Source organism: Bos mutus, unplaced genomic scaffold, assembly GCF_027580195.1.
Source record: "Bos mutus isolate GX-2022 unplaced genomic scaffold, NWIPB_WYAK_1.1 CTG202, whole genome shotgun sequence".
Lineage (NCBI taxonomy): Eukaryota > Metazoa > Chordata > Mammalia > Artiodactyla > Bovidae > Bos > Bos mutus.
Genome location: NW_027219475.1, coordinates 511,400 through 525,738, shown reverse-complemented (window position 1 = coordinate 525,738; position 14,339 = coordinate 511,400). Strand labels below are relative to the sequence as shown.

The following is a 14,339-nucleotide window of genomic DNA, read 5'->3' as shown; positions in this document are numbered from 1 at the left end:
CAATCCACCTTGGCTTCCATTCTTGCTGCCACCTTTCCTCTTAAACTCAGAATGAATGAACCGTCTTCTCTTTTCTGCTTCATTCGCCTCTTCTTTGTCCCTTGCCTGCAGCCACTGTGAAGCAGAATACTTTCTATTTGTCCTTCTGTCTGGGGGCAGTTCCATTAAACAATATTTTACATCTACTTTAGTTAAGGCTTATAATACAAGTGGGTTCTGAATCCTATCAAACCAAACTCTCAATATCTAAAGGGGAAAAATGTGAAGTTTAGACAATGTTAATCTTTCTAAGCTACATATTTTCTTCTAGAGATCCCCACTACTACTTTGGAGGGAAGGCAATGGCACCCTACTCCACTACTCTTGCCTGGAAAATCCCATGGATGGAGGGGCCTGGTAGGCTGCAGTCCATGGGGTCGCTAAAGAGTCGGATACAACTGAGCGACTTCACTTTCACTTTTCACTTTCATGCATTGGAGAAGGAAATGGCAACCCACTCCAGTGTTCTTGCCTGGAGAATCCCAGGGACAGGGGAGACTGGTGGGCTGCCATCTATGGGGTCGCATAGAGTCAGACACGACTGAAGTGACTTAGCAGTAGCAGCAGCAGAGTTGAATAATGACTACTACTTTTTCTTTGTTTCCTATAACAGCAATCTCTTTCTCTCCTGAAGCATCATTTGTTGAATAGCTGAAAGGGGTATTTCACATAAAATTAAATTCAATAAACAGAAAGGGATTTAGCATGTGTGAAAATCCTTTATAGGGCTTCCCAGGTGGTTCAGCGATAAAGAACCCGCCTGCCAATGCAGGAGACACAGGAGATCCCTGGGTTGGGAAGACACCTTAGAGAAGGAAATGGCAACACACTCCAGTATTCTTGCTTGTGAAAGCCTACGGACAGAAGATCCTGGTGGGTTACATCCCAGGAGTCACAAAGAGTAGGACACAACTAAGCATAAATACACCTTCTCCAGGACCCAGTCTCCAGATCATTGTGAGAAGAGAAGAAAGACCTGCAGACTCATCCCCTCAACTTAATGGTTTCCACCTCACCCTCTCCATGGTCACCTGTGAATTCCTGCAATCCTTGTCCTCATTTTCTGCTGGCCCAATAAATATTCTTATATTTCAAGCCTTCTTGTAGTACTCTGCTTCCAGCCTGAGGTCAGTACTGGGAAGATCAGTGTTTGATTCAACTAGAGTTATTCCCCGTGGGCCAATCGATTCCACAACCTGACTCTGTGAAATCTCACAGTCCTTGGGGATTGGCCAGGGTGATCAGAGGAAAGAAAGGTACTTATAGTTTTCTACGCCAGCCCTGATTATGGGGCCCAGCTCTCAGGACCACGGAAGCAGGAGGTCAAAGGACCGTGCTGCTCATATAAGGAGATGTTGAAGATGCAGAAGCTCATTGGTGTCTGAGCTGCAGAAAGTGGCAGATGCAGCCTCCGATAGTGCCTGAAATGGTGAGAGGTGTCGCTATTGGCTCTCGGGAGGGAGGGTGTAAGGGGTGGTCTATATAGACCCCAGTCGGCACCCTGACGCCTCCTCACAGGCTGATCCTGCAGCTGGGACTGTGACCTTGAGGACGTGGGGTCAGGATGGCTCTGGGCAGACACCTCTCCCTGCGGGGACTCTGTGTCCTCCTCCTCGGCACCATGGTGGGTGGTCAAGGTAAGAGCTACCCCTCTGTCCTGGCTCCACACCAGGCAGTGCATGCCTTGGTGAAGGGAAAGGTGTCTGGAGTTCTGGAACTGAGCGTCAGTGTTTTTGACTAAAAAGAAGCCACACTGACTGTGAATACTGGTCCCTCTCTTGTGGGTGGTCCACTTGTCGTAGCAGCAGATTTTATGGAGCAGTGAGGTTTGCTCTGGACTGAGCTGGGTCAGCCTGAGTTCCTCCACTGTCTCCCTTGTTCTCAGGAAGCTTCTAGGGTCCCAGTGGCTCCCAGTGTGAGGAAGTTCCAGCGACTAACCTCAGCTGGGACTCGGGGCTGTTCCCACACGCTCCATGTGCCTGGTGTGTGAGCACTGCCCCTGTGTCCCTGTGTTTCCTGTCTATGCTCCTGTGGGCTTTGTGCTTGTATGACTGTATGTGAGGGTGAGTGAGGAGTGTGTAAGGGTGTGTTTATGTGACGGTGTGTGAGAGTGTGTGTGTGGTGTGTGTGTGTGTGTGTGTGTGTGTGAGGGGTGTGTGTGAGGGTGTGTATGTGTGTGTCTCAGGGTGTGTGAAGCCTGTCTGTGTGAGAGGACTGGGGCTGCTGAGCAGAGACTGAGTCTGTTAGTCTGTGAAGCACACAGGGTCCCACAGGGCTGGGTCACTGCTTGTAACCAGATCAGAGACAATCGTGCACCTGCCTGCCTCTCTCTAGCTCCTCTTCCCCATCCCCCGGGCTCCGCTTTGCTTGTTGCCCTGTCTGCCCAGCACTGGGCTCTGTGAGAGGCTCTGCCTGCTGGCCTCACCTTTTCGTACCAGGTGTCCATTGTGGAGCAGAGGAGCCAGCAGCCAGGAGAGGGGACCTCTTGTCTGTAGAGATTAGTTGATGCACAGCCCCAAGTGTATACATTCCCGAGTCTCTGCCCCGGTTCCCGTGACTTGTTTCCTGATGTGCTGGGGGCCTGGGATGGTTCTTTGCCTCCCTCCCAGAATCTGCTGTGAACCTGTAGGGAACACTTTCTCTCTCATGCCCTCTCTGGTCTCTCACTGGAGCTGATTTCCCTGAGTGAGAGAATGGTGGGTGTCAGGGCTGGGGCTGCAGAGAATCTGGTTTCCAGCCTGGAGGAGGTGGCTCTCTCAGATGTGAGTGCTGGTCCGCTGAAACTCAGTGCAGCCCTGTCTCATCTCAGAGCTCACTCTTTTCCCCTAGATCGCAGCCTCCAGTCTGCAGCTCTCCTTGGGAAACCCCCTCCTTCTTTGTCTCTGCTCCTTGAGTGCTGGGTGCTGGGCAGATGCTGGTGAAGCATCTCTTCCTGAGGGCTCTGGAGGACAGAGGTGGATTTTGTACCCCCAAAGGGGGAGACAACTTGTGTTTTTTGCAAGGCATCTGCCCTTACTAGGAAACTAGGAAATTTCTTTAGAAGTTATTTATGAAGCAAGAGAATTTTTCCAAGAGAAGTGTTCTCATTTTGTTGTTTCAGCGAAACAACACTGTTCAGTATTATTCTACCACAAATTTATTCTTATTCTACTTCATACGACATTGGTCTTGTATAACAGTGGTCTCCTTGTATAACAATATTCCTGGCTTCTGTGAGCATTTGATGATTTCTGGGCTTGGCACACATTATAGGAGTCTTCACCATGAAATCCATGATGGGCATTGGTGAAAAATGGCCCCTTCAAGCACAACTGATGTCCTTATACACAATAACATAGATCCTCAAGATTAGGTAATTCAGTATACATTATTTTGTAACCTGGTTTTAAAAGTTAACAATATATTTTGCACATATTTCTATATCATTATGGGCTTCCCTGGTGGCTCAAATGTTAAAGAATCTGCCTGCAGCCAGAGACCAGGCTTCAATTCCTGGGACAGGAAGATTCCCTGGAGAAGGGAATGACTATCCACTCCAGTGTGCTTGCCTGGAGAATCCCATGGACAGAGGAGCCTGTCAGGCTACACAGTTCATGGGGTGGCAAAGAGTTGGACACGACTGAATGACTAACACTTTTATATCATTAAGTATTCTTTCACTCAATAAAAATGTTTAATCATAGTATTACAAAAATATGATATTCCAGGGAAAATATGGAAATTTTAAATTCCCTTCAATTATTTTGCTACATAATTGAAATGCAATATACTCACCTAATCACCTGTGTTACACATATCAAAACAAATTCGACTAGCAATCAAGTTAAGGAGGGAAAAAATAATTTTATTCCACCCACATTGAGGCTAATAACCTTGGAAGCAGATATTTGGAAAAACTCTGGGTAATCCTCATGTTAGAAAATGAAAGCATAGTCATATATAGTTTTGAGACAAAGGATCATACATCAGAATGATACACTGACATGAAGTTCACCAAGGATATATATGTCAGTTAAGCATCAAGTCACCATGACCCCCAAGAGAGCTGGGAAAGAATGCTATTCTTTTAACAAGTTACAATGCTATTATCAGAAGTAAAAAATAATTCATCTTCAAGGCCAAGAAGGCACTCCCAATACTTGAGAAGTCCTGGTTACTCTGCAATACAGATGCACACTGCACATTAGGAGGAGGACCAAACAAACATACAGAGAAAATGTATTTAACGTTTTTGTCCTGCCTTAAAAGATAAATTTAATTTTGTCAGGCATTTAGTGGTTTCCGACATTTCTGCTATCATGAAAAAAATTGATCTGAACTTTTCTGTATTTAAATGTAAGGACCATTCATAATTATTTCTCTTAACAATATTTTCTGTCTGGAATTGCTGTTTTATAGGCTATGAATATCTTCAAGGCTTTTGGTACATAGAGAGTAAGTGCTTTTTGAAATGTTTGAACTGAATTTTATTTCCACTAGTATTGTGTGAGACTATTGGATTCCACTTATCCACACTAACATTTGCTTTTTACCAAGTTTTAAAATCTTACCCAGTTTCATAGACAAAAACTAGTGTGTATTCACAAATTTAATGGTTCATGTACTCCTTCATTGCTTGCTCACAACATTTGTGCTTTTTAAGTTGTGATGTTTGTAATTTTGTTATGATTTATATAGGAGCTCTTTACACTATGATTGTGACTACTATGCTACCAGGTACCTACATGAACTTGAGTGCACAGCAGTCCTACTAGGCAGCATGTCTTTATCCCAAAAAATATTTCAGGAAACTGAGGCAAAGCAAAGTTAAATCACTTGCCTAAATAATACAGATAAGGCAATGCCAAATAATGCTCAAACTACTGCACAATTGCACTCATCTCACACGCTAGTAAAGTAATGCTCAAAATTCTCTAAGCCAGGCTTCTGCAATACGTGAATCGTGAACTTCCAGATGTTCAAACTGGTTTTAGAAAAGGCAGAGGAACCAGAGATCAAATTGCCAACATCCGCTAGATCATCGAAAAAGCAAGAGAGTTCCAGAAAAATACCTATTTCTGCTTTATTGACTATGCCAAAGCTTTTGACTGTGTGGATCACAATAAACTGTGGAAAATTCTGAAAGAGATGGAAATTCCAGACCGCCTGACCTGCCTCTTGAGAAACCTATATGCAGGTCAGGAAGCAACAGTTAGAACTGGACATGGAACAACACACTGGTTCCAAATAGGAAAAGGAGTCCGTCAAGGCTGTATATTGTCACCCTGCTTACTTAACTTATATACAGAGTACATCATGAGAAACGTTGGGCTGGAAGAAGCACAAGCTGGAATCAAGATTGCCAGGAGAAATATCAATAACCTCAGATATGCAGATGACACCACCCTTATGGCAGAAAGTGAAGAAGAACTAAAAAGCCTCTTGATGAAAGTGGAGAGTGAAAAAGTTGGCTTAAACCTCAACATTCAGAAAACGAAGATCATGGCATCTGGTCTCATCACTTCATGGGAAATAGATAGGGAAACAGTGTCAGACTTTATTTTTCTGTGCTTCAAAATCACTGCAGATGGTGATTGCAGCCATGAAATTAAAAGACGCTTACTCCTTGGAAGGAAAGTTATGACCAATCTAGATAGTACAATAAAAAACAGAGATATTACTTTGCCAACAAAGGTCCATCTAGTCAAGGTTATGGTTTTTGCAGTGGTCATGTATGGATGTGAGAGTTGGACTATGAAGAAAGCTGAGCACTAAAGAATTAATGCTTTTGAACTGTGGTGTTAGGGAAGATTCTTGAGAGTCCCTTGGACTGCAAGGAGATAAAACCAGTCCATTCTAAAGGAGATCAGTCCTGAGTGTTCTTTGGAAGGAATGATGCTAAAGCTGAAACTCCAGTACTGTGGCCACCTCATGTGAAGAGTTGACTCCTTGGAAAATACTCTGATGCTGGAAGGAAATGAGAGCAGGAGGAGAAGGGGACGACAGAGGATGAGATGGCTGGATGGCATCAACAACTTGATGGACGTGAGTTTGAGTGAACTCTGGGAGTAGGTGATGGACAGGGAAGCCTGGCGTGCTGCAATTCATGGGGTGTCAAGGAGTCGGACATGACTGAGTGACTGAACTGAACTGAACTGAAGATGTGAGTAGGTAGTACAGGTAAGATTAGAACCCAAGCTTTCAGGTGGCACTAATGGTTATGAAGCCACCTGCCAATGCAGGAGATGTAAGAGACACGGGTTCAATCCCTGGGTCAGGAAGATCCCCTGGAGAAGGGAATGACAACCCACTCCAGTATTCTTGCCTGGAGAATCCTGTGGACAGAGGATTCTGGAGGGCTGCAGTCCATGGGGTCACAAAGAGTCAGACATGACTGAGCAGGCATCTCAGATACCTTGTTTCTCTTAATGACGTCCATAATTCTTGTAGGTTTTTTTTTTTTTTTCTTTTCATTCTTTTTGCTCCTCTGATTGTATAATTTCAACTGATCTTTCTTTTAACCCATTGATTCTTCTGCTTGGTCAAGTATTTAAAAAAAAAAAAACCTTTTATCTTATATTGTATGTAGTATAGGCATCTGGCTCCATTATTGCTTGGCAAATAGAGAGAGAAAAGGTGGAAGTAGTGACAGATTTCCTCTTCTTGGGCTCCAAAATCACTGAAGATGGTGACTGCAGCCATGAAATCAGAAGACATCTGCTTCTTGGCAGGAAAGCAATGACAAACCTAGACTGTGTTGAAAAGCAGAGACATTACTCTACTGACAAAGATCCGTATAGTCAAGGTTATGGTCTTCCCAGTGTCACAAACTGTTGTAAGAGCTGGACTGTAAAGAAGCTAGAATGCCAAAGAATTGATGCTTTCAAACTGTGGTTCTGAAGAAGACTCTTGAAAGTCCTTTGGACAACAAAGAGATCAAACCAGTCAACCTTATGGGAGATTGACCCTGAATATTCACTGAAAGGACTGATTCTAAAGCTGAAGCTCCAGTATTTTGGTCATCTGATGTGAACAAACAACTCATTGGAAAAGCCCCTGATGCTGGGAAAGATTGAGGGCAGAAGGAGAAAAGGGCGTCAGAGGATGAGATGGCCGGACTGTATCACCGATGCAATGATCATGAACTAGGTCAAACTCTGGGAGATGGTGAGGGACAGGGAGGCCTGGCATGCTGTAGTCCATGGGGTCGCAAAGAATTGGACATGACTGGGTAACTGAACTGTTGCCCTAATGGTACAGGAGTGAGTGATGAAAATGAAGACAGAACATGAAATCTGGTGCAATGGGTCGGGGACCTGCAGCCTCTGTTGGACTGAGGTGCAGAGTCCACTCTGAATCCAGCTTTTATTCCTAATTGCAGACTCAGTTCAGTTCAGTTCAGTCACTCAGTCGTGTCCGACTCTTTGACCCCATGGACTGCAGCACGACAGGCTTCCCTGTCTATCACCAGCTCCCGGAGTTTACTTAAACTCATGTCCATTGAGTTGGTGATGCCATCTAATCACCTCATCCTCTGTCATCCCCTTTTCCTTCCACCGTCAATCTTTCCCAGCATCAGGGTCTTTTCAAATAAGTCAGTTTTTTGCATCAGGTGGTCAAAGTATTGGAGTTTCAGCTTCAGCATCAGTCCTTCCAATGAATACTCAGGACTGATTTCCTTTAGAATGGACTGGTTTTATCTCCTTGCAGTCCAAGGGACTCTTAAGAGTCTTCTCCAATGCCACAGCTCAAAAGTATCAATTCTTCGGTGCTCAGCTTTCTTTATAGTCCAACTCTCACATCCATACATGACTACTGGAAAAACCATACCTATGACTAGACGGACCTTTGTTGGTAAAGTAATGTTCTTGCTTTTTAATATGCTGTCTAGGTTGGTCATAACTTTTCGTCCAAGGAGTAAGCATCTTTTAATTTCACGGCTGCAGTCACCATCTGCAGCCCCCCAAAATAAAGTCTGTCACTGTTTCCACTGTTTCCTATCTATTTGCTATGAAGTGATGGGGCCTGATGCCATGATCTTAGTTTTCTGAATGTTGAGTTTTAAGCCAACTTTTGCACTCTCCTCTTTCACTTTTATCAAGAGGCTCTTTAGTTCTTCTTTGCTTTCTGACATAAGGGTGGTGTCATCTGAATATCTGAAGTTATTGATATTTCTTCCAGCAATCTGGATTCTGGCTTGTGCTTTATCCAGTCCAACATTTCTCATGATGTATTCTGCATGTAAGTTAAATAAGCAGGGTGATAATAATACAGTCTTGACATACTCCTTTCCTTATTTGGAACCAGTCTGTTGTTCCATGTCCAGTTCTAACTGTTGCTTCCTGACCTGCATATAGGTTTCTCAAGAGGCAGGTCAGGTGATCTGATATTTCCATCTCTTTCAGAATTTTCCACAGTTTGTTGGGGTCCACACAGTCAGAGGCTTTGGCATAGTCAATAAAGCAGAAATAGATGTTTTTCTGGAATTCTCTAACTTTTTTGATCATCCAATGGATGTTGGCAATTTAATCTCTGGTTCCTCTGCCTTTTCTAAATCCAGCTTGAACATCTGGAAGTTCATGGTTCATGCACTGTTGAAGCCTGCCTTGGAGAATTTTGAGCATTACTTTACTAGCATGTGAGATGAGTGCAATTGTGCAGTAGTTTGAGCATTCTTTGGCATTGCCTTTCTTTAGGATTGGAATGCAAACTGACCTTTTCCAGTCCTGTGGCCACTGCTGAGTTTTCCAAATTTGCTGGCATATTGAGTGCAGCACTTTCACAGCATCATCTTTTAGGATTTGAAATAGCTCAACTGAAATTCCATCACCTCTCCTAGCTTTGTTTGTAGTGATGCTTCCTAAGGCCCACTTGACTTCGCATTCCAGGATGGCTGGCTCTAGATTGGTGATCACGCCACTGTGATTATCTGGCTCATGAAGATCTTTGTTGTATAGTTCTGTGTATTCTTCCCACATATTCTTAATATCTTCTGTTTCTGTTAGGTCCATACTATTTCTGTCCTTTGTTGTGCCCGTCTTTGGTTTTTTTGATCTTATCGTTTCCAAGACACTACACTGACATAGTCCAGATCTCCTTGTTTTTATTCCAGACCGTTCCTTTTTGGGCTAGTCTCAGGAACAATCAGCAAGTGCATAGGCAGCATTCATGCCTGATGCTTACCCGATGTTCCAAGGTCCATGCTTTCATGATCCCAGTCATACTCCCTTTTGGGTCTGGCCTTGGGGTTTGTAACAAGGAGATTATTCTTAAGAAAAACACAGTTTCTTAATATATGCTGTTTTTCCAGGTGCAATTTCTGTGAAATTTCTCAAGGCTGTGAAAGTACATTATTAGGAATTCTCACTACACTGAACAATAAACATAGCCAATTAACAATGATATGATAGTTTCAGGTGAACAGCAAAGAAACTCAGCCATACAGATCCGTGTATCCATTCTCTCCTAAATTACCCTCCCATCCAGGCTGCCACATAACACTCAGTAAGTAGGTCCTTGCTGATTATCCACTTTAAATACAGCAGTGTGTAGGAGTTGATTCCAAACTCCCTAACTCTCCCTTCACTCTATTATTTCCCCTTAACAAACACAAGTTCGGTTCTCTAGATCTATGAGTCTGTTTGGTAAATAAGTCCACTTTTTTCATTTCTTTTTAGATTCATATATAAGGGATGTCATATGATATTTCTACTTCTCTGATGGTCAAGACTGCTTTTGATGCTCTGTATTGAATTGAATTCTTCAGTTCTCTAATTGTATTATTCAGCTCCAGAATTTCTGGTTAGTTTTACTTTCTTTCTTTTTTTTTTTTTTATGTTTTCTATCTCTTTGAATCTCAGTGAATTTACATGTTCCCTTCAGAGTTGGCCCAATTTTCCCTTTCTACTTTATCAGGTCTTTAATGCTTTTAAGATAATTTTTAGTAAATTAATTATACTTTTTCAACAGAAGAAATTGCCTCAATAAGTAAGCCCACCATTACTGAGAAAATCTAGAACTTTTCACAGTAATGAAATCATTTCCTTGTTTGTGTCATGAGCTAGATTAAAAACTACATGTAGACAAGGACATTGTCTTATTATATTCTGTATTTACAGTACTTAAAAAAACCTGGACCTCTCCAGGTCTATGGACTGAACTGTGTAGCTCCATAATTAATATGTTGAATCCTAGCCCCTAGTTTGACTCCATTGGAAATAGGGTCTTTAGGAAGTAACTGAGGTTAAATAGGCTTCCCTGGTGGCTCAGTGATAAAGAATCCTCTTGCCAATGCAGGAGAGGTGAGTTTGATCCCTGGGTTGGAAAGATCCCCTGGAGAAGGAAATGGCTATCCACTCCAGTATTCTTGCCTGGGAAAGTCCATGGTCAGAGGAGCCCGGCAGGCTACAGTCCATGAGGTCACAAAAGCTGGACATGCCCTTGTGTCTTAGTGACATGCCTTAGTGACTAAACTACCAACAACAACGTTAAATAGATCATAAGGATGTGGTCCTAATCTAATAGGTGACTTTATGAGAAGAAGAGGCAGATCTCCCTCCCTCTTTTGCAGATCTCTCTCCCTCTCTCCGTGTCCTGAGGAAAGGCCAGGTGAGCACACAGTGAGGAAGCCATGGCCTGCAAGCCAAGAGCAGAAGTCTCGTAATGAACACAGCCTTGCCAGCACCTTGATCTTGACTTACCAGCCTCCAGAACTGTGATAAGATAAACACATTTCTGTTGTTTAACCAGTCTGTGGTATCTTGTTGTGACCACCTGCCTGAGCCGACTACACACCAGGATCTTCTCCAGTTCAGCATTTCCCCAGATATTCCCTCTGTGATGCATCACTTCTGTTTCCAGAGTGAGAGCACGTGGGGTGGGTCATAGACCTGAGCATTGTGAATCATATGCCAGGCACCACGTCTCCTTAGACTATAAGAAAGATTCTCATTTTTTGACCCAAGTTAAAAGCTAATAGAGCTGATTCATGGAAACTCACTTCTCAGTTCCCAATAGGAAGGCAGGTGCCTGGGACATGGCGTGAGACCTGATGTGACGGAGAGAAATGGTTTGGGTCCCAGTTACAGGTGGGACCAGGCAGCAGACCTGGTCACACAGAAAGAAGTCTCATCTGGGTGAGGCAGTGAGGGCTCATGTATAACCCCCAAGCTTGTTGACCCCTGTCTTCTGACTCTGGAGGGAAGCCATGCATTAGTTATATGTCATTAAGCAAAAAATTAGTTCTGAACTTGGCAGCTTAAGTCAGCAAATGCCTAGTATCTCACACTTTCTGTGAGCCAGGAATTGACAGGTCCTATCTGGGTTCTCTGACTCATTTCATATCTTGCCAGGATGCAATAATCTGAAGTTTCAACTAGGGGTCATTATTGCCCAAATGTACTCACCTGGATGTTGGCAGCATCCAGACCTTGGTGGACTGTTGAACTGAGAGACTCAGTCCCTTGCTGATTGTTGGCTAGGGGCCTGCCTCCTTTCCTTGTCATGAGGGTCTCTCAATAAATAGTTCACATGTGGCAGTTGGCTTATTCAGAGCAAGAGAGAGAATGCAAGATAGGTCACCAAAAGAAAACTTGGAGTCATCTTGAAGCATAATCTCTTCAGTGACATCTCCTCATTTTTGCCATATTCTATTTGTTACATGCATGTTACTATGTACATTCCAGTGTGGGGATTACACAAGGATGTGAACACCAGGCAACAGGAACAACTGGGACACTTTAGAGCCTGTTACCCAGCCCTCTGTTCCTGGGCTGGATGAGATGCTCCCTATGGACAGGGAAGGAGAGGGAGGATTCCTCCCTAGATCCTGGGCCATGAGCTGTAACTGAGATGGGGAAGCTCAGCCCTTGTAACCTTGAGTACATCTATAGGGAGGGCAGCATCCAGAGTCTGTGAAGGCCTCTCCTTGGTGGTGTCCCTGGAGCTGGTTCTGCAGGCTCATAAGAAATACCTGATGCCTCCTTTCCTGCTCCAGGTTCAGTGATAGCACATTGGGAGCTTTGAGTTGGCCATTGTAGGAATATTTATACCACAGAAGTCAAGAAGTGCTATTCACAAGGATTTTCTTTTTCAGAGATCAGAGTATTCATTTTTTTTTTTATCACTTGCCAGTATACTACTGTGTGGTATCCTAAAATCTCTCCTGTGTCGGTGTCTCTTACAGCTATAAGTCTGAGGCTGAAGAATGGAGGTCGCCGCTGTGAGGGGAGAGTGGAAGTGAAACACCAAGGAAAATGGGGCACAGTGAATGATAACAAGTGGAGCTTAGAAGAGGCAACTGTGGTGTGCAGATTGCTGGGGTGTGGAGCTGCTATTGATGCTCCCCAAGGATCTTATTTTGGACCAGGAGTTGGCCCCATTTGGTTTTCTTATATTTCCTGCAGAGGGACAGAGTCAGCTCTCAAGCAGTGTGGGTATTCTACCATGAAAGACTATCGTCCTCAGGGTTATTCCCATGCCCATGATGCTGGAGCAGTCTGCTCAGGTAAGTCCTGTCTGATATAGGATGGGATCACCAGCAAGAAAAGCCTCAGTCTCATTCCCAGAGTAACTATAGGGATACAGATCACAGCCTTTAGTACATTCTTGGGTGAAGATTCCAGTCACACAGTTATTCCTAGAGCATTAGGTGTTGAAGGGAGCAGAAGGGCTTGCTTGTCCCTGGAAATAAAGGCTCCAGATCCATTGGTCACTGGGCCCTTCAGGTCTGTGTGATATGTCATAGGAGGCAAGGAGGTGAGGCCAAATATTTCATACAGGTACAACTGCCTCGTTGAACCTACATTAATTAGGTTCATCATGGTAGCTTGTATTCTTTCATGGGTTGGTCAGACAAGTGCTGCTATAAGAGGGGATATAGGAAAGGTGCAGGCAAGGAGAGGTGTGAGTTTATTATACTCACAGCTCCTAGAGAGACAAAGTATCAGCAGGTGGGTTCTTGGGGGAGGTGCCAATAGAACCCTCTGGTCCAAGCAGTGGTGCCCCCCAAATGGGGTGTGAAGACCCATGGACAAGTGACAATACATATATACGGGTCTTGTTTTTTTTTTCATCCAGTCAGTCTATGTCTTTTGGTTGAGTACTGAATCAGTTTACATTTAAGGTAATTATAGATATGTGTGTTCTTACTGACATTCTGTTAATTGCTTTGTATTTTTTTGGTAGGTCTTTTTTCTTCCCTTCCTCTTTGATTCTCTTCTCTTATGATTTGATGGCTATCTTTAATACTGTGTTTGGATTCCTTTTATTTTATTTTTTTTGTGAATATATATTGTAGATTTTTGGTTTGTGGTTTCCATGAGGTTTTGATATGCAGCCTATTGTAAGTTGCTGATCTCCTAATTTCCAAAGCATTTCCAATAGTCTGCATTTTAACTCTCCTCCTGATTGCTAGTTTTGGTATCATATTTGTGTGTGAATGTTTTCCTACCTTTACTGTATGTTTGCCCTTACTGGTATGCTTTCTCATTCATATTTTTTTTTCTTCTATGTCTTTATTTTCTTCCTAGAGAAGTTCCTTTAGAATTTTTTGTAAGCTGGTTTAGTGGTGTTGGATTCTTTTAGCTTTTTCTTGTCTGTAAAGCTTTTGATTTCTTCATAGAAACTGAACAAGAGCCTTGCTGGGTAGAGGATTTTTGATGGCAGGTTCCCCCTTTTGTCAGTTTAAATATATCATGCCACTCTCTTTTAGCCTGCAAAGTTTCTGCTGAAAATCAGCTGATAAACACATGAGGATTCCTTGTAAGCTATTTGTTGCTTTTAATAGTTTGTCTTTAGCTTTTGTCAGTTTGATTAATGTGTGTCTTGACATGTGCTTCTTGGGTTTCTACTGGACCTCAGTGGCTATTTCCCTTCCCATATTAGGAAAACTTTCAGCTATTATCTCTTTAAATATTTTCTCAGGCCTATTCTCCTTCAGCAGCCCCTAAAATGTGCATGTTTATGCATTTAATGTTGTCCCAGAGGTTTCTTAATGTTGTCCCAATGATTGTCCTCACATTTTTACATTCTTTTTTCTGTCCTACAACAGTGATATTCACCATTCTGTCTTCTAGCTCACTTATCTGTTTTTCTGCCTCATTTATTCTGCTTTTGATTCCTTCTAGTATATTTTTCATTTCTTTTACTGCATTCTTCAACTTTGTTCTGTGTATCTTCTAGTGCTGTTAAATATTTCTTGTATCATCTCATTCCATGCCTCCATTCTTTTTCCAAAATCTTGGATCATCTTTACTATCATTACTCTGCATTCTTTTTCAGGCAGATTGCCTATTTCAACTTCACTTAGTTGTTCTTCTGGG

General features: G+C 43.0%; 1 protein-coding gene across 1 annotated transcript in view; it reads left to right on the top strand.

Annotated features, from left to right (window-relative positions):
- The first annotated feature begins 1,547 nt into the window (after positions 1–1,547).
- LOC102273687 (antigen WC1.1-like) overlaps positions 1,548–14,339 on the top strand; it is a 54,245-nt gene continuing 41,453 nt past the window's right edge. The window contains 2 exon segments of the mRNA XM_070366757.1: positions 1,548–1,676; positions 12,203–12,523. Of these exon segments, the coding sequence (XP_070222858.1) occupies positions 1,604–1,676; positions 12,203–12,523 (394 nt within the window). The 5' untranslated portion in view covers positions 1,548–1,603.